Here is a 26,670-nt window from a genome sequence, read left to right on the forward strand (position 1 = left end):
AGAACGATCCCACATCATAAGCAAAGATAGATGCCTTCGCCAGTGCAAGACGGAAAGTGCAGAAGAAACTCCGTGAGATGCAGGATGTCTGGTTCAGCAATAAGGCCGATGAGATCCAGGGCTACGCAGACAGTCACGACACCAAGCATTTCTATGACGCTTTGAAGGCTATGTATGGACCTCAGTCCTCTAGCTCCTCCCCCTCAGTGCAGATGGGACTCGGCTGCTGACAGAGAAAAAGCAGATTTTGGAGAGATGGGCTGAACACTTCAACCAGGTCCTCAACCGCCCTGCTGAAATCAATGATGAGGCCGTTGCTCGCCTACCTCAGGTGGAGATCAACCTGGACCTTGACAACCTCCCCACAGAAGAAGGAGTCAGAAAAGCCATCAGGCAACTTTCTTGTAGCAAAGCACCAGGATCAGATGCAATCCTTGCTGAAGTCTACAAACCAGGAGGCCCATTCATGATGCAGAAGCTGACTGAGCTCTTCCAGTCTATGTGGAACGAAGGAAAGGTCCCACAACAGTTGAAAGATGCCAGCATAGTCCACATCTACAAGAGGAAAGGCAACAGCCAGTCTTGTGACAATCACCGAGGCATCTCCCTCCTGTCCATAGCTGGGAAGATCTTGGCTCGCGTCCTGCTTAATCGCCTTCTCCAACACCTTGAGCAAGGTCTCCTCCCAGAAAGCCAGCGTGGCTTCCGTGCAGAGCGTGGAACTGTTGACATGATATTTGCTGCACGCCAACTCCAGGAAAAATGTCAAGAGCAGCACAGCGACCTCTTTATGACCTTCGTCGATCTGACCAAGGCATTTGATACGGTCAGCAGAGATGGCTTATGGAAGATAATGGAGAAGTTTGGCTGCCCTAGCAGGTTCATCACGATTGTTCGGCAGTTCCATGATGGCATGATGGTGAAAGTTTTGGATGATGGTGACGAGTCAGAAGTGATGAACAGTGTGAAGCAAGGATGTGTTCTCGCCCCTACACTCTTTAGCATGGTCTTCTCTGCTATGCTGAATGATGCCTTCCGCAATTGTCAGGATGGTATACACGTCAGATACAGGACTGGCGGTGGGCTATTCAACCTCCGGCGTCTACAGGCAGTTACAAAGGTAAAGGAGACCGTCGTCAGGGACCTCTTATTCGCTGATGATTGCGCCCTCAACGCCAGCACAGTGTAGAAGATGCAGCGAGAAATGGACTGCTTCTCACGAGCCTGTGACAACTTTGGACTTACAATCAGCACCAAAAAGACTGAAGTTATGTACCAGCCTGCACCCAGGAAGCCCTACCAGGAACCACACATCACAGTAAAGGGGCAGAAGCTACTGGCAGTCGACAGCTTTACTTATCTGGGCAGTACTCTATCACGAGCGGTGAACATAGATGCAGAGATCAGCAACAGAATTGCCACAGCCAGTGCCACCTTTGGGAGACTCCGTGAGAATGTATGGGAGCGGAGAGGACTCAGCCTTACCACCAAGCTGAAGGTCTACCGAGCAGTGGTTCTCACCACCCTCCTCTATGCCAGCGAGACCTGGACTGTCTACAGCAGACACGTTAAACAGCTCAACCACTTCCACTTGAGCTGCCTCCGCAGACTTCTCCACGTACAATGGCAGGACAAAGTCCCAGACACGGAGGTCCTGGAGCGGGCTAGCACCCACAGCGTCTACACCCTCCTACAGAAAGCCCAAGCCAGATGGGCTGGCCGTGTCGTCAGGATGTCTGACAGTTGACTACCAAAACAGCTGCTGTCTGGAGAGCTGAGCCAGGGCAAGCGCTCAGTTGGAGGGCAGAAGAAGCGTTTCAAAGACTGCCTCAAAGTGTCCCTCTAAGATCTCAACATCAATCCCAGTAGCTGGGAATCGCTTGCTCTGGACCGCCCAACCTGGTGGAGCAGGACCACTAAAGGAGCGTATGCAGCAGAAATCAGACGCACCGCAGAGGCTCAGAGGAAACGCGCCGCACGCAAGGCTCAAGCTACCTCCACTTCCACTACAGCACCTACCCTCATGTATCCCACATGTGGGCGAGCTTTCAGGGCCCGGATTGGCCTCACCAGTCACCTCCGGACCCACTGTCATAAACCCTCCACATGACAGAAGTCATGGTCATCTTCGACTCTGAAGGACGAACAACAACAACAACAACAACATTCTGCATTGGCTGCCTATCCCCTTTCCCCATCTCGACAGTTACCTGTGCCATGTACATTGGGTGTAACTATCTCCCTGTATATTCTGTCAATCAGCCCTTAGCCTTCCAGATGATCTGGCATCCAATTCCTTGATGTACTCTGAAAGAAGCTGCAGATGCATTCACTTGTTGTCAGGAGTACTGGAACCCTGCCTTCCCACATCCCGCAAGAGAAGCATTCCACTCTTCTGCCCGGCATCTCCGCTGTTCTACCTGTGAAGAAAGAAAGAAATCTACCTGCAGCCTTCACCTCGCCTCCATAAGACTTTGGAGCAGAATTAGGCTATTCAGCCCATCAAGTCTGCTCTGCCATTTCATCATGACTGATCCCGGATCCCTTGCCTCACCAAAGCTTCTCTGAGCCAAAGCCTGAACTCCCCACTCTAACACTGGCCCACTCCCACAATGGCTGCTGTGCTTAAACCTAGATTCTTTTTATTGACCCTTACCAAGTACCTAAGTACCTACAGTCCAACATCTCGGCAACTGTAGCGCACAGAATGTTGAAAGTTCAGCTCAATACAGTACAAGATTCACTCAGAGACGAGCCTTTCTGAAAATCATAGTCCTATTTAGCTATTCCAGTGAATGGAAATTGTCCCTTGGCAATATTCAAATTACAAGGAATATTCAAAATGTTCAGTTTCAAATCTCATAAAATCCTGGTCAAAATACATTGATTAATTACAAATATCAAAACAAGAATAATGTGAATTTGTTAAATTTGATACTTCACAAATGTTGCCTGACATGTTGTGTAATTCCAACTATTTATGTTTTTTTTCTCCAATTAACCCTAATGTTGCTGTATTGCAATTTGTTGCTGTATTTGCCACAGCAATTCTCTTTAGTATTGGTCGGCTGCAAGAGAACTCCGAGACTGTGAGAAGTATGTAATGACATCATCCCTCTTTCATTCAATTAGATTGCAGCCAAGTTTGAGGTTAGTTAACTACTCTGTTGCTCCTGAGGAGGCAGAATTTACCTCAGTAATATTAAGGTTCAGACTATTTAAAGTGCCATCTTTTTCAGTATTGCAGGGCTGACACAAATTTTCTTTATACAGTCGGCCCTCCTTATCTGCGAATTCCGCATGCGCGAATTCAACCAACTGCGAATCGCGAAAACCCAGAAGTGCTCTTCCAGCACTTATTGTTGGAGCATGTGCAGACTTTTTTTTCTTGTCATTATTCCCTAAACAATGCAGTATAACAACCATTTTACATAGCATTTACATTGTATTAGGTATTATAAGTAATCTAGAGATGATTTAAAGTATACGGAAGAACGTGTGTGGGTTATCGTGGATCGGGATCGAAAAAATCGGAAGTTCTCTTAATAAGTAAGTCGGAACAGCGTCAGTTAGTCAAACGTTTGTCTTAGTATATAGTATATATTTTACCTTTCTATGCATATAAAACACTTAAGGACGTATGTTTCAGTGCCGGGCTCAGGAACGTAAGTTCTTGGAACTCAGGACAGACCGCTCCTGAGTGCACTCTCCACCGTGCCGGGTTGATGTGGAAGATCAAAACCCAAAAACCTAATAATTAAACCACTGCATTGCTTAGTAATAATTGTAGCTTTCATCGGGGCAGAGCCTTTCTCACTTTATCCTTTAAAATTGTTCCGATCGTTGACTGACGTAGCCTGACGCATTTCCAATGACTGATGGCGTTTCACCTCCTTCCGATCGCTTTATTATTTCCGCTTTATTTTCAATCGTGTTTGTGATTATTTTCGCGAACAGAAACACTGCGGATTCAGATCTCTACCACCGGGTCCTAATGTCCACTGCACTGAGACAGGTTAAATAAGGTCTGGGTTCCACAGGGTCTTAAGGTCCAGCGCATTGAGACAGGTTGAATAGGGGACTTGAGCATGTGGATAATCAAGCATAATGATAATCAAGGCTAAACTGTTCCCTCAATAATTTTGACTGATTGACATATAAAATCATGAGGGCCTAGAATGCGCAGTATTTTCCCCAGGAAATTGAAATCAAAAGTGAGAGGGCGTACTGTGAGAAGGAAAATATTTAAACTTGGTCTTGAGGCAAAATTCCATCGTACTGAGAGTGATGTGAATATGGAACAAACTGCCAGAAAAAATTTGTTGATGCAAGATGCAACAACATTTAAAAGAAAAACAAGAGGAAATCTGAGCAACACACACAAAATACTGATGGAACTCAACAGGCCAGGCAGCATCTGTGGGAAAAAAGTACAATCGTCATTTTGGGCTGAAACCCTTTGGCAGGACTGGAGAGAAAAAAAAGTGAGGAGTAGATTTAAAAGGTGCGGGGAGGGGAGACAGAAACGCCAGGTGATAGGTGAAACATCCCCTGGGGGAGATGAAGTAAAGAGCTGGGAACTTGATTGGTGAAAGAGACAGAAGGCCATGGAAGAAAGAAAAAAGAGGGGGAGAGGAGCGCTAGAAGAAGATGATGGGCGGGCAAGGAGTTAAGGTGAGAGAGGGAAAAGGGGATGGGAAATGCAGCTGGATTGGGGGGCATCACTGAAAGTAATCATTCCCACAAACCTGATTGAGAAGTTGCAGAACCTGGGCCTCTGTACCTCCCTCTGCAATTGGATCCTTGACTTCCTAACCAGAAGACCACAGTCTGTCAGTTTGGTGATAACATCTCCTCCTCGCTGGCGATCAACACTGGCAGGGGTGTGTGCTTAGCCCACTGCTCTAGTCTCTGTATACACATGACTGTGTGGCTAGGCATAGCTCAAATTCCATCTACAAATTTGCTGACGATACAACCATTGTTGGTAGAATCTCAGATGGTGACGAGAGGGCGTACAGGAGTGAGATATACCAACTAGTGGAATGGTGCCGCAGCAACAATCTGGCACTCAATGTCAGTAAGATGAAACAGCTGATTGTGGACTTTAGGAAGGATAAGACGAAGGAACACATACCAATCCTCATAGAGGGATCAGAAGTGGAGAAAGCGAGCAGCTTCAAGTTCCTGGGTGTCAAGATCTTTGAAGATCTAACCTGGTCCCAACATATCACTCTCTCTCTCTCACTCTCTCTCATTCACACGCACGCATGCACGCACACACACATTTTGACAGGCTACATCACTATCTGGCATGGGGGTGCTACTGCACAGGACCGAAAGATGCTGTAGAGGGTGGTAAATCCAGTCAGCTCCATCTTGGGTACTAGCCTACAAAGTACCCAGGACATCTTCAAGGAGCGGTGTCTCAGAAAGGCAGCGTCCATTATTAAGGACCTCCAGCACCCTTTACTTTTCTCACTGTTACCATCAGATAGGAGGTACAGAAGCCTGAAGACACACATTCAGTGATTCAGAAACAGCTTCTTCCCCTCTGTCATCCAGTTGCTAAGTGGACATTGAACCCTTGGACCTTACCTCACTTTTCTTTTAATATACAGTTTTTCTGATTTTTGCATGTTTTTTTAATCTATTCAATATACGTATACTGTAATTGATTTACTTATTTATTATTATTTTTTCTCTTCTGTATTATTGCATTGCACTACTGCTGCTAAGTTAAGAAATTTCACATCACCTGCCGGTGATAATAAACCTGATTCTGATTCTGATTCTGAGTTTGAGAAATTGACGTACATGCTAACAGGTTGGAGGTTACCCAAACGGAATATAAGGTGCTGTTCCTCCAACCTAAGTGTGACCTCATCCCCCGTGGATGGGCATATTGGAATAGGAATGGGAAGTGGAATTAAAATGGGCGGCCACTTGGAGATCCCACTTATTCTGGGGGATGGAGCGTAGGTGCTCAGTGAAGTGGTCTTCCAATCTACATCAGGTCTCACCAATATACAGGAGGCCACACCAGGAGCACAAATACAGTATATGACCCCAACAGACTCACAGGTGAAGTGTCGCCTCACCTGGAAGGACTGTTTAGGGCCCTGAATGGAAGTGAGGGAGGAGAGGTAGGGGCAGGTGTAGCACTTGTTCCACTTGCGAGGATAAGTGCCAGGAGAGAGATGAGTGGGGAGAGACGAATGGACAAGGGAGTTGCTTAGGGAGTGATTCCTATCGAAAGTGGGTGGTGGAGGAGGCGAAGATATGCTTGGTGGTGGGATTCCATTGGAGGTGGCGGAAGTTTAACTATGTGCTAGACGTGGAGGCTGGTGGGGCGGTAGGTGAGGACAAGAGGAACCCTATCCCTGGTAGGGTGGTAGGAAGGTGGGGTAAGAGCAGACGTGCGTGAAGTGGAAGAGATGTAGTTGAGGGCAGCGTTGATGGTGAAGGAAGGGAAGCTCTTTCTTTGAAAAAGGACATCTTCATTCAAGAATGAAAAGCCTCATCCTGAGAGCAGATGCAGTGAAGACGGAAGAATTGAGGGTTTTTACAAGTAGCGGGGTTGGGATGAGGTGTAGTCCAGGTAGCTGTGAGAATCCATGGGTTTGTCATGGGTGGATAAATTGTCTTCGGAGGTAGAGACAGTGAGATCAAGAAAGGTGTCAGAAATGGACCAGGTGAATTTGAGGGCAGGGTGGAAGTTGGAGGCAAAGTGGATGAAGTTGACGAATTCAGCACGGGTGCAGGAAGCAGCACCAATGCAGTCATCGACTTACTCAACCTTTTTGTTTGTTGCTTGAATTTACAGCATCTGCAGATTTTCTCTTGTTTGTGATTAAAAACTGTATATTCAATGTTAATAACAATCAATTTTGTATGTAGTTTAGCACCTCCATGCATATGTATTTATTTTTCAATTGTCTTTTTAAAAGATTAATATTAATAATTTTGAACAGATTTTCTAAAATCCTTCATTTATTTCAATCTGTCTCTAATAAATTTTCATTAATAGTAAAACAATATACATGTAAATAAAAAAAGATTAATCCTTTTTCCTTACAAAATGGCCATAGTTATTGGTTATTTGTTATTCAATGATAATCTCTGCTCAAAATTATCATGGTATATAAGGGAATTTTTGTTTTTTGGAAGATAAAGCAACAATTTGGTTACACTCTCTCAGAGGTTTGCCACCCCTGTTGGCCCTACTGAATGCCTGAATGATCACAGTGGCTGTGTTGGGTGTTGCACTTGATCAGGTCCAAGTGCAGTGTGTTGGTTTACATTCTAAAATTCAAACCAAATGGAGATATTTTAGGTCGGGATAGCCCTTCTGTATGGTGGTTCTATCAGCAGTCTATTATGAAGCAGGTGGGATGCAGAGGATGTGATGGCAAAGAGTATGTGTGTGACTGACTGCAAAATTACTAAGCATGAAGTCACTGTTGATTTTACAATCGGGATTGACAGTAATGTGATCTTTAAATATTTTTTCTGTGCAGATTCGCCTGTGCAGTATGGAGCTCTCTTCCACAGTGGGGGATACATCGTTCTACCAAAACAAATGTTCTCACGCAGGTAAGGTCACACAGAGATGTTGGGCGCGGGGTTGTGTGCGTGGTTGTGTGGGGGTGGGATGGGGTGGGGGGGGGGGTGTTATTTGAACAGGCTGCATGACATAAGGCTGGTCTCCCGTGATGAGAATCTGGAAACCAGATAGCGAATTGAGCCATTGTGGTCTCTGTGAACAGTTATCTATCTCTCAGATATAGAGGGTGTGGAGGGTTGGGCTTCAACTGAATTTGGACATAAAGGGTGTCAATATAAGACCAGTAAACATGGGAGCAGAATTAGGCCAATTGGCCCATCGAGTCCACGCCACCATTTGAACATGGCTGATTTATTTTCCCTCTCAGTCCCATTGTCCTGCCTCCTCCCCATACCCATTGACACCTTTACTAATCAAGAAGCTATCAACCTCCTTTTTAAATATTCCAAATGACTTGGCCCTCACAGCTCTCTGTGGTAGTGAATTCCACAGCTTCACCACCCTGTGTTCTAAAAGGTCCTGCTTCTATTCTGAGGCTGTGATCCTCAGCTCTTGAACATTCTATCCGCATCCATTCTGGGCTTTTTAATATTCAGTAGGTTTCAACAAAATTCTTCCCAGTCAGCTAAATTCCGGTGAGTACAGGTCCAGAGCCATCAAATACTCCTCATACATTAATCTTTTCATTCCTGGGGTCATTTGTGTGATCCTCCTCTGGACCCAAGTTTAAGAGTAGAACTGCCCAGTGCAACGGATCTTGCACTTTAAAAGCTTTCCCACAGATTTCCTGTCATCATCGGATATGCTGGACAACCTGGCAAAGGCATTTTTAGAAAGTTCCATTCTATAGATGGGTTTGATCCTTCACCTTCCTACAGGGGCCATGTGGGTAACTGATAGACATTTGGACGGAGATGAATAAATTCTCCGCTGTCAACCATGCTCTAAACTGGACTGGGTGAACCAGAGTCTCAGCATGAATAAAGCCACATGACCTCCTGTGGAGAAGGCTGGGACTGTGATGGCAAACTTCAAGAGGGACCAGGACAGCCTTCAAGCTGAACATCAGTATTATGAATCATTAAACGTAAGGGGTTTTCTCCTGCCCAGGGCTTACCAAGGGAAAATGCAGAGGCTTCCTGAGAAATCTAATGTCTTTCCATTTAATGAATGTCCACAGTTCCCCATCTGCCCCTGAAACCATTGAAATGGAAGTTCGCACAACAACACTCAATGGCCTCTTGCTCTGGCAGGGTGTGGTAAGTACTTCGATTATATTCTCACACACCAATGTAATCAGTTGAGCTTAGGCAATACCTACTACACTGAGTTTTCCAAATTCAGGTGGCCCACTCCTCCTTTTCCCACTCATTTTAGCCCACTTAGGGTTTCTCTCGCTTTGTTCACCTTTTCAATTCCCTCCCAGCCTGCTACCACTACAACTACTTAGACTTGACACCTTTCCCCACCAACTCTCCATTGCCCACACACCTATCCACTGGACTTCTCCCCTAGTCTACCCTTACTATCCCTTTCCCCATCTGGACCCATCTAACATCCTTCCCTTATCTGCTTCGACTTCATCCTCTTCCAGCCTCTGTTCCTACCTTCCCTTCCACTCACCCACCAAGCTCCATCCACAAAAATATGTGGTTACCTTTCCTGTTTCCACCTGGCGCCCACCAGCCTCTTCCTCCTCCCCCTCTCCTTTTCCATCACCCCCCCCCCCTCCCACCACCTGACAGTTGCACCTATCTTCTACCAGTCCCTGTCTCATCTCTTCTTCTTGCCTCTCTGTACTGGCTTTCTCTCCTCGACACTCAGCCCTGATGCTGGGTCATGATCTGATCATGTCTTTGTCTGCACAGATGCTGCTCAGCCCACAAGTGAATTGAATTGAATTGACCTTATTTCGTACATCCTTCACATACATGAGTAAAAATCTTTACGTTACATCTCCATCTGAATGTGCAATGTGCAATTTATAGTAATTTGTAATAAATAATATGTACAACATGACAGTCAGTATAGCATAGAAATACAATTGTATCAGTGTGAATTAATCAGTTTGATGGCCTGGTGGAAGAAGCTGTCCCGGAACCTGTTGGTCCTGGCTTTTATGCTGCGGTACCATTTCCCGGATGGTAGCAGCTGCTATGATCCTTCAGGCCCTTCTTACGCACCTGTCTCTGTAAAATGTCTTGAATAGTGGGAAGTTCGCATCCACAGATACGTTGTGCTGCCTGCACCACTCTCTGCAGAGTCCTGCGATTGAGGGAAGTACAGTTCCCATACCGGGCAGTGATGCAGCCAGTCAGGATGCTCTCAATTGTGCCCCTATAGAAAGTTCTTAGGATTTGGGAACTCATGCCAAACATCTTCAGCCATCTGAGGTAAAAGAGGCGCTGTTGTGCTTTTTTCACCACACAGCCAGTATGTACAGAGCACGTGAGATCCTCGTTGATATGTATGGTGAGGAACTTAACTCAAATTGTCCAGCAGTTTGATTATTGGTTTTTGATTCAAACATCTGCTGCCTTCTTGTGTTTCAATAATTTTAATATTTTCAATTAATTTTATTTTTTATTTATTGAGCCACACAGCCCAGTAACCCACCTGTTTAACACTAACCTAATCACACGGCAATATGCAATGATCAGTTAACGTACTCACCGGTACATCTTTGGACTGTGGAGGAAACCGAGCTCCCTGAGGAAACTCACACAGTCACGGGGAGAACGTACAAACTCCTTACGTTCAGTGCCAGAATTGAACCCTGAACTTCAGAGTACCTGAGCTGTAATAGCATCACGCTAATCACTATGCTACAGTGGTGCCCGATTACGTACTTCCCATTCTTGATTTACCTTGTGTAGCATTTGCCTATGTTTTGGTAATTTAATTAATTTGGATCCATTGCAAGTTCTCCCACAGATGGGCTCTATAGGACTGCAGCACTCTTCCAGCTCCTGGAGAGAGGTGCTACATGAAGAAAGGGTACTCTATTGACAGCAGGATGGTGGGAGAGTTCTCCTCAGATGTCAGAGGAACTTGGACATGCAGTTAGTCATGTGCTGCAAATAGAAGGTACCAGGGACTACACGAGTACGTCTCTGAACACCTGCACTGTGGGGATACCCACAACATAGTCACCACATCCCGACTGCCCCTGTAGGCCGATGGACATTACATGAGTTCCCCTCTCCCTGAGGGAGGTGTTTCAGCAACCTTCCTGATGCTGCAGAGATCAGAAGTATTGGTCTGGAAAGGTCCTGAAGGTAGGAAGCTGAGTGTGATTTTGACCTTGACCTCCAATGGCAAGGTAGTGCAGCACAGGTGTGGGTCTGTACAGGAGATGACTGGTCTCATTGAGGGCTAGGGTGCTCTCCCTTTCAAACAGGCTTTTAATTACCCTGCGAGCCTGATATGAGCCTCTTGTGGTAGCCCTTTGTGATTGCTCAGGCTGGGTTTGGTTCAGTGATCATGAAATCCTGTTGAAGTGGGGAGAAGCCCCAAGCTGGAAGCTCCCATAGCTCTGTCCTTCCACAACGTTCAGACAACGATACACAATGATAGAGCTCCAGCAGCTGGGATTCGACCCTGCCCGTGGCTGCTGTGTTTGTGGAGTTTGCACATTCTCTGTAACAAGGCTGAGTTTTGTCTGGGCGCTATGGCTTCCTCCTACATTTCAAAGCTGCTGAGAGGCAAGCGGCTGCTCTCACTTGTCTCTTAGGTGAGTGCGAGGGAAATCACGCGAGAGAAAACAGATTACAGAGAGATAAATACAGGAATGGGACTGATGGGATTGCTCTGAGAGCCGGCATTGACTCAATAAGCCAAATGGCTTCCTTCTGGAAGTACGTGAATTATGCACTGAGCCTCTTCAGAGCTTTGGTTTAACCATCTTCCTTCAGTAGCAGTCTGGGCTCACACCAACAGCCTTCATCCATATACCCAGAGCACTTTCATGCCAATCACTGACCCACACTACAGTCACACACGCACTTGAAGGCACTGATGTCAAGATGTCCAGCTTTGTAAATTATCTCAGTGTATCTTTTGTCTGCTCCCGAGATGCATCTGAAACACAGTTGTTTTCAGAGCTGTAATGGGCTGTCCTGCCAGCAGGTGGCACACTATGTCACTTCGATCCCTGCTGAAAGAGCTGCAGTGGGAGAGTTGTGTCGTACCGGAGTGGAGTAATACCCGGTCTTATGTGGTCACACTCTGCTACTGCTCCTCATCCGATCCTGTGTCAACCTACAGCCTATCCACTTTACAGAAGGGTATGATCATCTGTGCTGTTAAAGCAATTGAAAAGATGGAGCCACTTCAGTTCTTCCTAACAGGAGCATTTACAAACTGAGAACAGGGGAAGTTTTTGTATGGCTTTAGTCTTGAATAGAAGACCCAGGAATTGTCCAGTGTGACTTCCAGTAATTAATGAACAGTCCCGTGACTGTGAAGCAAACACCGAGTCACTACAGGCAGGATGTCCACTGTTGGAGTCTGGCGTCTCAGGGTCATCGGCAGCATAGATCAAGGGATACAACATGCTCATTAAGGAAATAACTATGCCTCATTTTCAAAACCAAATTAGTTTTCAATTTTCTTTAGTACATCAGCAAATGTTATGTCAGGGAGATCATAACATTACATTATCTAAATTTATTTGGGGTTAAAGAAAACCATTACTCATTTTGTCATGAGAGAAGTGACACAGTGCTTAGAGTTTTCATATTGCACTTTATATGCACGTTTATGAATATGAAATATTAATTAGGTTTGCTGTTAGACACACACACATAATATTCGCTGGATTTCCACAAATTAGATAACACCACAGGTAAAGTAACCTCACCTTAACACTGAATGATCAAAGTCATTGCTTAAAATCATGGCAGTCACCTTGAGCTGGCCACACTGGTCATCCACAGTGCTTGAGAACTGATAGGACCAGCATCCAATAGTTGAGAAGATAATGGCTCGACACTCACTGGATGGGCCAAAGGACCTGCTTCTGTGCTGGACGTTTCTGTGACCATCTGCCAGCCTGGCACCATTCGAGAGAGAGTTTTACTCTACATGACCTTCTTCAAAACTACAGATGGGTCAGCAGAAATGGTTCTTTCACACTGCCATTTGCCTCATCCCAAATGCATCAGTCTGTTGCACCCGATTATCACCACTATTTAGAGATTAGTTCAACGTTTCCGATCACTAAACAGGTTGGGGTTGGAGAATTAAACAACAAGCCTGTGCTCAGAGTATTCCTTGGTCATAAGTTCTCGTCCAGGTTGGCAATAATTAGTGGAAGGAAGGAGCTTCCAGTGATGTACAAGAAAGCTGTAGGGATAGAAACACTTGAGCTTCATCCTTTCTTTGCTGCCAATAGTGTCATTAGCTCAATGAGAATGAACGAACCTGCTGTCAATAACATGTTTTCTTTTGTCTGTAGAAACACGGGGAAAGTGGAAAAGGAAAAGACTACGTCACTCTGGGACTCCAGAATGGGCACGTGCTCTTCAGGTAAGCCTGGCCAGGTGTGGCAAATCCATGTTTGTGCATGATCACAGCCTACAGGTTGGCTAAACAAAGGTATCAGCCCAGAATGTGATCACATCCCACTCCATACACCTGAGCACAGGCTAGCACTTGGGGACTTGCTGAGGGAAGGTGCTTCATTGGTGCTGCTGTTTATGAATGACACATTAAAGCAGACCCCTCTTGTCTCTCTTTGACTGATGCAAGAAATCCCATGGTACAAACCAAAGAACAACTAAGTTTGTCCCAGAATGTTGACTAAACAGTTGTCATGGTTATTATCATTCTTTGTGGACAGTTACATTACATCATATTTTAACTGCACTTTATTTGCTCTGAGATATCCTGAAGTCATTGTGTAAACGACATTTGTTTTCTCACAACACACACAAAATGCTGGTGGAACACAGCAGGCCAGGCAGCGTCTATAGGGAGAAGTACTGTCGACGTTTCGGGCCGAGACCCTTCATCTTTGTTTTCTCACCACCTTTTTCCTGGAGTTCAAACTGCCTGATTGTTTCAGGGCTAGGTCTGTGTATAGATTGCAAATCATCTGGGTTGTGATTTTTGGCTAGAACTGGTCAGAGGCTACAGGAGGGAGGGTAGCGGGACCCCGACCAATCTCACCCAATAGAAATGCCTAAGAGTCTGCAAAGAACAGTTTTCATTCCTGTTGATCAGACAAGCACAGTAGGAATCTTCATCCAAGCACCATGGACATAATCTCAGTCACTGCTGCCCAGGTCTTACTCCCCAGTTCCGCACTGGGGTTTCAGAGTCCTACCACACTAGTCTTGAACACAGCAAGTTCTGGAAGGAAATGTCATTTAGTTGTTTACTTAACTGAGCCTCAGTCTCAATATAGCTCTAATAGACCAAAGCTTAGCCTGTACATCAGTCAAACTAATGGCAGGGACTAATGGAAAGAACTAGAACCTTGGTCCATTCATCTTAGATACAGTGTCAATCATAGCCTGCCAATCGGTCACCCATCTGTGGACAATGAACCATCGCAGCTGTTTTACCTGATTGGCCAACTCGCCATGTGAAGCCAGTAGATCTCAGACAATTACGGGTCTCATTCCCATGGGAGAAATCAACACGCTCACGGTGGCGTAGATCATCGGGCATCTCAAGGTCAATTTAAAAAGAATGTATCTATGTGGAATCTGCTGCAATTGTATGACAATTCACCATGAATGAAGTGTTTGATGCAATGCAGGGAAGGGCTATGAAGTGGGAAAAATGTAGTTCCACCAAATTAAACATCACACACTCTGGGTTGGGGCATCTGATCTGTTCTGGTGATGTTGATTTAGGCATAAATGATGCCTTTGCACATTCCCTGAAAGGATGAATAGAATATTTTAGGATCAACTGTGTCTTTTGATTTAATGTCCCACCAAAAGAGGACACCTCTACTCAGGTAGTGCTGTCTCAGTACTAAATGGCTTGTGTGTGCACGACATTTCATTTTGTAACTGTTCTATAATGCAGAACATGTCACCTTTCTTCAGCACAATCATTATAGTGTGCAACAGACAGTGATAATCAATCTGGTCTTCACGTGTATTAACAATCTGCCATATGTTATATAATCTCACTTTCGCTGCTTCATCAGACTTCAGAATCAAGTTTAATATACCGTGCAAAAAGAGAAGGAAAATATAGCGAGGTTCATGGGTTCATTGTCCATTCAGAAATTGGATGGTGGAGGGGAAGATGCTGTTTCTGAAATGTTGAGTGTGTGACTTCAGGCTTGTGTACCTCCTCCTTGATGGTGATAATGAGAAGAGGGCCTGTCCTGGGTGATGGGGTCTTTAATGATGGACACTGCCTTTTTTGAGGCATCACCTTATGAAAGTGTCCTCAATGCTGGGGAGGGTAGTGCCTATGATGGAGCTGGCTAACTTTACAACTTTCTGCATCCTTTTCCGATCCTGTGTAGTGGCCCCTCTGTACCAGACTGTGATGCAACCAGTTAGAATGCTGTCCACTGTACATCTGTGGAAATTTTTGTTTATCTTTGGTACCTTGTCAATTCTCTTCAAGCTCCTAATGAAATATAGCTGCTGCCGTGCCTTCTTTGTAATGTTATCAACATGTTGGGCCCAGGATAGATCCTCAGAGATGTTGATACCCAGGAATTTGAAACTGCTTACCCTCTCCACTTTGGATCCCTCCATTAGGACTGGAGTGTGTTCCCTTGCCCTCCCCTTCCTAAAGTCCACATTCAATTCCTTGGTCTTACTGATGTTGAGTGTGTTGTTGCTACAACATCACTCAATCAGCTGATATATCTCACTCCTGAACGCCTCCTCGTCATCATCTGAAATTCTGCTAGCAGTAGTTGTGTCGTTGGCAAATTTATAGATCTCATTTGCGCTGTGCCTGGACACGCAATTGTGGGTGTAGAGAGATTAGAGCAATGGGTGCACCAATGTTGATCCTCGGTGAGGAGCAGTCACTATTTCCGATCCAAACAAACTCTGGTCTCCGTTGAAGAAGTCAAAGATCCAGTTACAGAGGGAGATTCAGAAGCCCAGGTTTTAAGGTTTATTGATTAGAACTGAGGGTATGATTGTCTTGAATGCTCAGCTGTAGTCAAAAAACAGCAGCCCAATGTAGGTATTGCTATTCTCTGACACTCACCGTGTAAAGACACCCACACTCACCGTGTAGACACCCACACCCACCGTGTAAAGACACCCGCACTCACTGTGTAAAGACATCCACACTCACTGTGTAAAGACACCCACACTCACCGTGTAAAGACACCTACCCTCACTGTGTAGACACCCACACTCACCATGTAGACATCCACACTCACCGTGTAGACATCGACACTCACCGTGTAAAGACACCCACCTTCACCGTGTAGACACCCACACTCACCATGTAGACATCCACACTCACCGTGTAGACATCCACACTCACCGTGTAAAGACACCCACCCTCACTGTGTAAAGACATCCACCTTCACCGTGTAGACACCCACCCTCACCGTGTAAAGACACCTACACTCACCGTGTAAAGACACCCACCCTCACCGTGTAGACACCCACACTCACCGTGTAGACACCCACCCTCACCGTGTAAAGACACCTACACTCACCGTGTAAAGACACCCACACCCACCGTGTAAAGACACCCACACTCTCCGTGTAAAGACACCCACACTCTCCGTGTAAAGACATCCACACTCACTGTGTAGACACCCACACTCACCATGTAGACATCCACACCCACCGTGTAGACACCCACCCTCACCGTGTAAAGACACCCACACCCACCGTGTAAAGACACCCACACCCACACTCACCATGTAGACACCCACACCCACCGTGTAGGCACCCACACCCACACTCACCGTGTAGACACCCACACTCACCGTGTAGACACCCACACCCACCGTGTAGACATCCACACTCACCGTGTAGACACCCACACCCACCGTGTAAAGACACCCACCCTCACCGTGTAGACACCCACACCCACCGTGTAAAGACACCCACACTCACCGTGTAAAGACACCCACCCTCACCGTGTAAAGACACCCACACTCACCGTGTAGACACCCACACTCACCGTGTAAAGACACCCACACTCACCGTGCAAAGGCCCCGACTCTCACTGTGTAAAGACACCCACCCTCACCGTGTAGACATCGACACTCACCGTGTAAAGGCCCCGACTCTCACTGTGTACAGCAACAACACTCACTGTGTAAACGTTTTTATCTGGGAAGATGGAGTAATGTCATCAGCGGAGCTGCGGTGCAGATCAGTAATCACCTTCTCTCTTGTGTTTTACTGTGTGCATACAGTTACCAGTTGGGAAGTGGTGAAGCTAATATTCTCTCAGAAGATCCAATCAATGACGGGAAATGGCATACATTAATTGCTGTGCGGTAAGAAAATAGAAACCACTTTTTAATAAGTTTAATACGTCCAATCAACAATAATGCTTGCTGCAGTTTCAGGAATGCAAGAGTATTTTGGAGCACATAGGATATGAAATGAAGCAGATGATGTAATTATACAAAACTTTTCACGTATTTGAAAATCAGAGGTGATTCAAATCCATTAAAGCTACTCTGAAATAATGACATAGTTGTTCTGCAACACTGAAGATTTATAATCTGCAAATTTAACAATTAATTAGATTTAGGGGAATTGATTAGGATGCAGCTTTTCCTCATTTGAATGATGCAGCAACATGCTTCATGTTTAACAGCAGAAGGAGCTCAGCTTACAATGTTGACCTCAGACCACCTTCCATTCTGAAGCTGTGGGCATTCAAATTTTGTGTTGGGATATGCTGAGCATCAAAATTAGTCCCAGTCCTTAAATGTAACAAAACTATAAATCACTAAATCGGGGGAAGTAGGATGGCCTCAAAAAGCTAGTTCGCATTTTGAAAGGATCTTTCATATCAATCTTCATTCTGAATGATTCTGATTGAAATCTCAGTAAGCCAGTTTTTGAGTATGACAGCAATCATTCCCAGCCTTACTGAGAATGATGCTGGAGATCATCATGGTCCCTACAGCTTGATATTGGACGTCATAACAGTAACAGCCCCTTCAGGCAATTAATCTGCCTTGTCCCATCAACCCGCAGCTCAGCCATAGCCTTCTTTACACCTCCCATCCATCTAACTATCCAAATTTCCCTTAAATGTTGAAATAGATCCCACATCCACCGTTCGTGTTGGCAGCTTGTTCCACACTCTCTCTCTCTGTGAAGTAGTTTCCCCTCATGATCCCCTTAAGCCTTTCACCCTTAACCCATGACCTCTAGTTGTAGTCTCTACTAAACTTCGTGGAAAAAAACTTGCTTACATTTACCCTATCTATACCACTCATAATTTTGTATAACTCTATCAAATCTCCTCTCAACCTTCTACATTCTAGGAAATAAAGACCCTAACATATTTAACCTTTCCCTATAACTCTTGGTCCTCAAATCCTGGCAACATTCTTGTAAAATTTCTCTACACTCTTTCAATTGTACTTGTAAAATTTCTCTCTCCTGCTGGTTGAGAAAGTGGTTGGAATCAAGGTTACTGGAAATTTAAAAAATGGGTATATGAAATCTTAAAAAAAAGAAAGTAGAAAACACTGAAATGCCCAGCAAATCAGGCAGCATCTTTGGAGAGAAGAACTTTGTTAATGTTTCAGTGGAGAAAATGTTTTTGTCTGTAATTGTTTGTGTTTTCCACAGCGAGGGCAAGTCAGGATATGTCCAAGTGGATGGTGGTGAGATTGTGCGAGGGGAGTCTAAAGGTGACAAGGTCATGGTGAACACCAATGGGAGCATCTATCTGGGTAAGCCTGACATTCTATTGAATGGATTTCAGCAATTCAATTCATCCGATTGTACCATAAAGCCCAGTGACTGGATCAGATGTCATAGAAAACTTTTCCCGTGTTGTGATCAGAAAGAGATAAATCTGGCCTTTCTCAGACCCTGGGTTAATCAGTCAAGTTTATTGTCATTTAACTACATACATATATATATATAACATATATAACCATGTAATGTATATAGAAACCAGGGTGTAAAGCACAGTAACATGCATGATAACTTATGAAGGCACAGATAAAATCTACAGAGGAATCCCACATAAATAACAAACTAAAGTGCATTAATATTAAATATTGTAAGTACGAATCAGATTAACCAGTGACACTTCGAATATGATGTAGCAGCAATTTCGGAAGTCTAATGGTCTGGAGAAACTCTTTCTCATCCTGACCATTGTTATCTCCTGCCTGATGGTAGAAAGTGGAAGAGGATGCTGGATGGATGTGTGGAACCTTAATAATATAAGGACCCTGTGTATGCAATACTCCTGATAAATGCCCCTGATGGATGGCATGGATACCCTTATGATCCTCTCAGCTGTTCTCACAGTCCTTTGTCGGGACTTCTGTTTCGATGCTCAACGACTCAGGATACTGTCAACGAGTTCCTGTAAAACGCAGTTAGATGGTGGCAGGTCTTGCTTGCTTCAATCTTCTTTCAGCCTCTCAGAGAGTGAAGTATCCTGGCCACAGATGTGCAGGGGAGACTTGTAGTCTGTAATCCTCTGTCATATGTGCCTCGTGTCTGTGGTATCACAGAAGTGGCTGTAAATTCTCTGAGAGTGCTCCCATTTCACCTTCCTAATGGAGTGGGAAAGCACACTTCCTGGTTCCAAGAGCTGTCTCATGCCCTGATCTAAAGCTTTGTACCATCACTTAATCACTTTCAGAGTGTTATTATCCGGGGTTCAAAGAAAAGCTTGTTGACATCCTATTCACAGCAAGATCCCGCTGACAGCTGTGAGATAATTGGCTAGTTAATTAATTTTACTAGCAAGGTGATCCGGGAAAACCTTCTGCTACACTTTAGATGGACATTATAAATCTGTCTGATAGACCGTTCTTAAAGAATATGATTAAACAATGCAGACATTGCAATACTTCCGGTCATTCTACCGAGCACCTCACAATGTGAACAGCGTTCAATCTCAGCATTCTTTCAGTGATACATTTGAAAAGTTAAGGACAGGAACCAGATCTTTTGTTTTCTGTAGCAAGACACAGCACTGTGGCAATTAACCATATCCCCTTTGTAATGGGTCCATGCATCCCTCAGCAAGTACTCCTACACTTCGGAATATATCTGTCCGTGTCATGCAGTTGGGGACAGCTCCATGCACTGGAAGCCCAATGGGTTTTGACCAACCCAGAGAAGATCTTTCACTAAGCTGATGAACTTACGGCAGCGGCCAATGTGTGTCTCAGTATAAGTTTGTGGGAAACAGCCGATAGGGCACAGAGTCCTTGAAATGTTTCATCATTGGTAGCTGTGCTTCAGTTATCAAAGCCCACAGTCGCCTAAACCTCCCTACTTCATGCTCCTGAATGTCCCTCACAGGCTGAAGCTTTCATTATCTGTCCATCGATATCTTAGTGCCAAATTATAATTCCTAACAGTCCCTAGGGAGGTTACGCTGCATTAACAAAATGCACATTGTTTTTATTCACTAATGTAATTTATTTTCAGTTTCAGAGAAGAATCCCACATATACTGTCTTAGTCTCTCTGATTTAAACTCTGCGCTGGCTCCTCACACAGTTCAGCTCAGCAGAACTTAAAGCTAGTGTTTCTCCCAGGTTGAAGACTTGCTTTTTGTCTGCAGGTGGAGCTCCAGATGCCAAATACTTCACAGGGGGAAAGTTCACGTCTGGAATTACTGGCTGCATCAGGAAAGTGGTCCTTGTAAATAAACGACCTGGACAACATCGGGTTCAGCCAGTTGATCTGCAGGTTCACGCTGAGGGAGGTGTAAATGCTGAAGAGTGTCAGTCGTAGACAATCACAATTCACTGAAGGCAAAGTAGAGACTTCTGGGGAGAGGTGCTTTGCTGCTATTAAATTGGATTGTTTTCTGTTCTTTAATGCAGTCCATTTTAACCAAAAAATCATCGCAACGTCATCTAATTGTATTCTGATGAATGAAGGTTTCGACGACTTAGATTGATTTATTTTGTACTACAACAGCCATACAAGAACACACGCATTATCCTTCAAGGCTGATGATCCTATGGATTTAGGTTGCTCTAGCACTGAAATTTGGAACATAGGTCAACAAGAACAACTAGGAATCTCTCTGCTACTGAGGTCTCTGGGTTTTAAGGCACACTGGCCCGGTTTGTCTCTACTTATTTAGCCCCATTTCATTTAAGGAAAAGGTTCACAATTTGGATACCTGAAAGTTTTGTGCAAAGGTATTGAATGGCTGGTCCTCATAGGAGCTTTATCATTGTACATGAAATGTTAATAATTTTAATTGGTACCAATGGCGGCCATTCTAACTGACAGAAGTAACACAGTTATCAACTCTTCCTTGTGTATCACTGACTTACCAATTGTTCAGCAATGCCAAAGTCCAAGATTGTGCTCAAACTTGGCTCTGGATCATCTGGTGTATACGTTGGAATGACAGGTATTAAGTACAGAAGGGTTTAATAGTCAGAAGAAGATGATTTGGATTGCAAAGAAACAATGTCAGTGAAGGATTAGGAATCCGGTGGGAGCTGGACAGAGAACTGTCAGTGACAACATCTTAAAGGAAAGGAGAAAATATCACTAAAGATTGTTCTGTAAGTTGGTTTCCCATTAGAGATTGAGAAGTTGAGAGTCCAAATTCCAGCAGGCCAATATGAGAAATAGAATTAACTGTTTTTGTTCATTTCTGTTGTAAACAGGCTTTGGCACAGTTTGGAATGGACCTTGTCAGAGGCTTCTTCATTCAAGGGTCCTGACTGCTCTATTTATAAAGCCTTTTACAAAGGCATTCAGTTCAAGGCAGTTATAGTTTTAAATAAAGGAATTTGGTAAATACCAGAGTTTAAATCAACAAACCATTAAAGGACATTGTCTTCAAAATATTTAACTAGCTATTCAATAGTTTCTATGTATGGAATGAGCTGCATTAACCTGCAAGACAATGTGATGAAAGCTTTGACACTAAGTTATACCGTAGTATCTCCCAATGTCCCTTCAACTCACAACTCAGACACTTGACAATGTACTGATTGTTTTTATGTTAATCGCTTCCTTTAGAAAGCAAAAGGGGAAAAATAATCCAGCAAAATAGAATCTTCTGAATCTTGTTCTCTTTGGGAGTTGTTTTATTGGTATAAGTGGAAATCCTGATCTGAATAGGCTTTAAGGGGAAAAGTGTTTCCGTTTTTTAAGCGAGGTACAGTTAGTGCAAAGGGGCACCATTAACTTCGGTATTCAGATCCAGTCTTCCAGGCAGGAAAGCTATTTTTGAACTGTTGGTAAGTCATTGCCATATATATAGCAAGGAAACAATGAACTTCAGCTGCCAATATACCATCCCCAATTAAAGTGCAAGGATAAGTTCAGACTAAATGAAAGATTGAAATTTTATTTTTAAAAGTGTTCCAATTCTGAATTCATTGATTAATTAACTAGCCATCTTGTGAACCTTTTGTGAAAATTGTTTGCTGGAGACATTAACAACATATTTTTATAGGCAATGCTTTATTAGAACTACTGATATCTCTCACTCTCTTGCTGTTTTTCCTCCCTCCACTCTCTCTTTTCCTCCCTCCATCCTCTCTCGTTCTCTCTTTTCCTCCCTCCACTTTCTCTTGCTCTCTCTCTCCCCCCCCCCATCTTCCTCCCTCCCTAAGGCAGACTCACGCAACATATGTTAGTACTTAATATTTATCTGTTCATTTAATTATATGTACAGCATCCTTTGAATGTTATTGTAATATTTCATCATTTTCTGTTTCTTTTAATCAAAGACATTCTCTTCCATTAATTGCAGTATTAATGAGACCTGATTCCTCAATTAGAGAATCAGTATTTCAGCTACCAATTTAATAGTATGTTACTATAAAATTCAGCAGATTTGCAGCAACACTTTGATTTTGCGTGTGCGTGGAAAGCCATAAAGAATTAATAATCTTACTCTTGTTAAAATAGAATAATTTATAAAGGCTTCATTTTTCTTCACATCGTTGCTTGTTAGTGAGATGCCTATGGCTTCACAGTAGAAAGTTTAAGTAATTAATTTTCATTCTGATTTAGAAAGATATATATGAAGAATTCCACTCCTATATTACATCACTTTCACTTGAGCACTAGCGCTGCAGGCTAGAAACAAGACTCAATTCCATGGTCACTTCGAAATGCTTCCTGGAATGCAATTTCACTTCTGATCCAGTAAACCTTCTTAGACAGATGTTATGTTTTATTTTAAGTCAATCTGATGAGCTGACAGGTGGGACAGGGTTGGAAAAGGAGGGGTCCTGAAGATAAAAGTAACATGTACCTGGGTCAAAATCACTCTTCACAAATCATTGGAAGCCTATTTTTGTTGGCAGGTGATACTGGCTGGTTCCAGACTAAAAGCAGTGACATAATACAATCTTTCAACAAACAATTAATAGTTTAAAATGCTTTCCTATATTCTCTCACTGGGGAAGTAATTCGTGTCTCCCCAGACATTGTTACACAGATATGTAAAATGCAACTTTTAATGATTTTAAGCATTTTGTTTAGCCACATTTTGTTAATTTGATTTCTTAGTTCTACTGTGGTTAAAATATACAGTGAAGCAGCCACATGGATAAGCAGTGATACAATCAGGTGCTCTAGGTATGTTGAAAGGCATCATTTACTTTCAACACTTGGTCCCAGTTAAACGGATGCAATAATTTTATACTTTCTCACTGTGATTTACCATAAATTTGTTGGCGGATTGGCTGCAGCCAGTCAGCTTGTATATTGTGTGTAGTGCTTGCGACTCAGTCCCTATAACCAAACAATGAAGAGAAAATGTGAATCAAGCAGATAGAAGCCTGTGACTCTTAAGCAGATTGATTCCTTGTCTTTGTTTAAATATGGAAATGGGAGCACTCGTCATCCTCCAGAACATTCACTGGCAGAACTAATGATAATTCTAACAGCCCGACTAGCCATATCCACATTCTGTTTGTTGTATTAACCCACTAAAGAACTTTGAAGGATATACAGTATTTTTATATAATAAAGGCCTTGCAATGTAGATTGTTACATCAAATTATAGTCCATTTTGGAGGTGTTTTAGTGACCTAGGCAATGGGAAGTAAGGATAAAACTGAAGTATTAATTGGTGATCTTTTCAAAGTTGAACAAAGTAATCTCCATACTTTCAGGCTTCTTTAATTTGGAGTCAGTGTGAATGTTAGTAAACAATAATTTAATAGAGTTAGTGAAAACCCAGTTGGTGGTCCAGATGCAAAATATATTTAAAACTTCCTCTATCAAAGGCAGGGACTGCTGCAGAGTTGTTAAACAATACACAGACCAAGAGACCTGGATTCAAGTCTGTTCTCTCCCAACCTGTGGTAAATAAAAAAGGTTGAGGAAATGTATTAGTGTAGATAATGTGGTGAGTGCAGATGCAGTTAACTTTATTTCTGTGTTGAATCACTGTGACTCTATGACCATCCCTTTGGTGTTGAGAGACAGTGCTATAAAGTACACTGAATGGCCATTGAAGTTTTTACTTCCAATAGACAAGGTATTCGCTGTTTAATAGCTTAAGACATCCCATAAAACAAAACTCCAGCATGAGAAATTTTTGGACTCAACGTTGTTAGCCTCAAGATGGAAAAATATATGAACTATTCAAAATAAAATAAAATAGTCTTATTAAAATTTGGCAGATTTGAAATAGTCTGTCTTCCACTCTGCTGTAGTTTGGCCAGAAAAACAATTTATATCTCTAAAGTTATTATACATCTAACTCATCTTGCTCCATTGTTTTCCCCAAGCCAAATCTGGCAACAGCTTGGTTTTCCATGGTATTGTGCTTTGATCCATGTGTCCACCTCTGTCTCTACAGCCCATCAGTGTGGTGCACCATTTACTATCATCACCTCAACAGTTTACAAGCAAGGAGAAGCCACCAGACTCCGATCTTGTGGCAGTTCACGCCACACTGTTGTTTTACATAGTCCAGTTCCATCAGTTACACCCAGCTCCTGCACCAGGATCACTGATTGTTCCTGTAACCTGTTAAAAAGTCATAGTCACAGAAACAGGCACATCCAGACTATGCCAGCCTGTTTTTCTGCCTAGAACCATAAACTTGCACCCAGACCGTAGCAGTCCATACTTCCTCATCCATGGCTTCTCTTAAATGTGGCAATTGAAACAGCAATTAAATTCCTCCCTCAGGTTCCACTCAAATTTTTTGCTGTCTAATTCTCGTCTCATTCAATCTTGGGGGAAACGCCTGCATATATTAACCCTTTCTACACCACATATAATGTATACCTTTAAGTTTTCCACTCATTCCTCTACTCTCCAAGGAATAAAGTCCTAACCTATTAAACCGCCCCCTATAACTCAGGCCCTCAAGTCCCAGCAACATCCTTGCAAATTTGTACATTTTCTTTGCATTCTTTCAAGCTTATTGAGACCCTTCCCATAGAGAGGTGACAAGAGCTTCACACAAAACTCCAAATTTGGCCTCACCAGCATCTTGTACAACTTCAACATAACATCCCAACTCCTAAATTCAGTGTTCTAATTTATGGTCAATGTGCCAAAAACTCGATTTATTACTCAATCTACTTGTGTCCTCTCCACTGTGCCTTCAACTCTACAATCCACCTACACACTAGGGGCAATTTAGAGTCACAATGTAACTCAATGAGCTGCATATCTTTGGAAGGTGGGAGGAAAGCAGAGCCCCAAGGAAAACCCCACCCTGTCAAAGGCAGAAACACAAACTCCTTACAGATATCACCACCAAGCAACTAAAGTCAGGGGAGATGTAAGCTAGCCTGGTAAAATATGTGAATAGGGAAGGAATAGATTTTTAAAGAGATTAAGTTTCTCTGCTTTGGATTAGGTTAATCTCTGGCTCAGTTCTAGCTAATAATAGAGCAAGCAGCTGACTAGCTGAAGTAGTATGGAAAACAAGAAGAACATTGTTAGAACTGTCACTCTGAGTTTAGCAACAGTAGCCCATGATTTTTTTTGCAACACGATTCTAAAGTTGGACCTACCAAACTGCAATTTTCATGGCTCATTCCAAAATAATGAGGCAGCTTCAGATTTATCCAGTTACTTCCCAAATCACCACTTCTTAATTTTGGACCATCAAGTACAAAACTCCTACCTCAGTCACTGTGACAAGAGAGCACGGGATGTGCACAAGGTGCTAACAGTCATCTTTCAGGTTTTTATCTGAGGTGTCCCATTTTACCAAGAAACAGTTACTTGTCAGTTTAAAAGTGTTCAGAAATCATTGCATCCTTGGGCATTTATAAAGAAAAATGCCCTGGAAAGAGTGCTCCTCGTGATTAGAAAAGATTCACTTTGGAGTGCAATGATAAATAGGATTGCAGAAACTGTGGCAGAAGCAGAGAGTAGGCATAATCTATTCTTATATAAGCTACACACAGCAATATATTTGTCTATTACATCAGGGAAAGCAGAACAGGCATAAAGTGTAGCACATCTGTACAAAGCTGTCACAGAGGGGTTGTAACAGTCTGGGTGGCATGGCCTGGTGAGAAAAGTAACTGATAAAGAGTTCAGAACTGTTTTAAGATGTTTTTAAAATAGTCCTGGCAACTATATATCAAAAATGCCAATTGTTTGGTGCTTAAGCAGGTTCCTTGGGATTTCCATTTGAACCTACCATTGCTGTCTGTGTTCAATGCATTTTATTTAAACAATAAAAGCTTTTTAATTCACTGGAGCTGATGTTCTTTTACATACATGGAATGCTATGGTCAGTTTATTCCAGTTTGCAGAAGAACCTGGGATAACATCCAGATTGGATCAACAAAATTATTTGCGTAGGTAATCATTGTCGGCAGAAAGAAACTCAGCTGGTTCCTTTGTTCTGAGACTCTCCAAGTCACAAATCGTCACCTTTGACTTTCACAAACAAACCATCAGCATCACTACAGCCGAAGTTCGAGAACGACTCGCCGTCGCTATCTCAGTGGAAATGCCCAATAACTGC

The 26,670-nt window shown here is 43.4% G+C and overlaps 1 protein-coding gene across 6 annotated transcripts in view; it reads left to right on the forward strand.

The window, feature by feature from the left end:
* Positions 1-26,395, forward strand: part of hspg2 (heparan sulfate proteoglycan 2) — a 528,874-nt gene extending 502,479 nt beyond the window's left edge. For all 6 annotated transcript variants that reach the window (XM_073031647.1, XM_073031648.1, XM_073031651.1 and 3 more), the window contains 6 exons: positions 7,521-7,596; positions 8,748-8,826; positions 13,026-13,096; positions 16,938-17,021; positions 18,337-18,440; positions 20,302-26,395. In XM_073031647.1, the coding sequence (XP_072887748.1) occupies positions 7,521-7,596; positions 8,748-8,826; positions 13,026-13,096; positions 16,938-17,021; positions 18,337-18,440; positions 20,302-20,474 (587 nt within the window). In that variant the 3' untranslated portion in view covers positions 20,475-26,395. The remainder of the gene's footprint in view (positions 1-7,520; positions 7,597-8,747; positions 8,827-13,025; positions 13,097-16,937; positions 17,022-18,336; positions 18,441-20,301) is intronic.
* Positions 26,396-26,670: the final 275 nt, after the last annotated feature.

This window comes from Hemitrygon akajei, chromosome 29, assembly GCF_048418815.1.
Source record: "Hemitrygon akajei chromosome 29, sHemAka1.3, whole genome shotgun sequence".
Taxonomy (NCBI): domain Eukaryota; kingdom Metazoa; phylum Chordata; class Chondrichthyes; order Myliobatiformes; family Dasyatidae; genus Hemitrygon; species Hemitrygon akajei.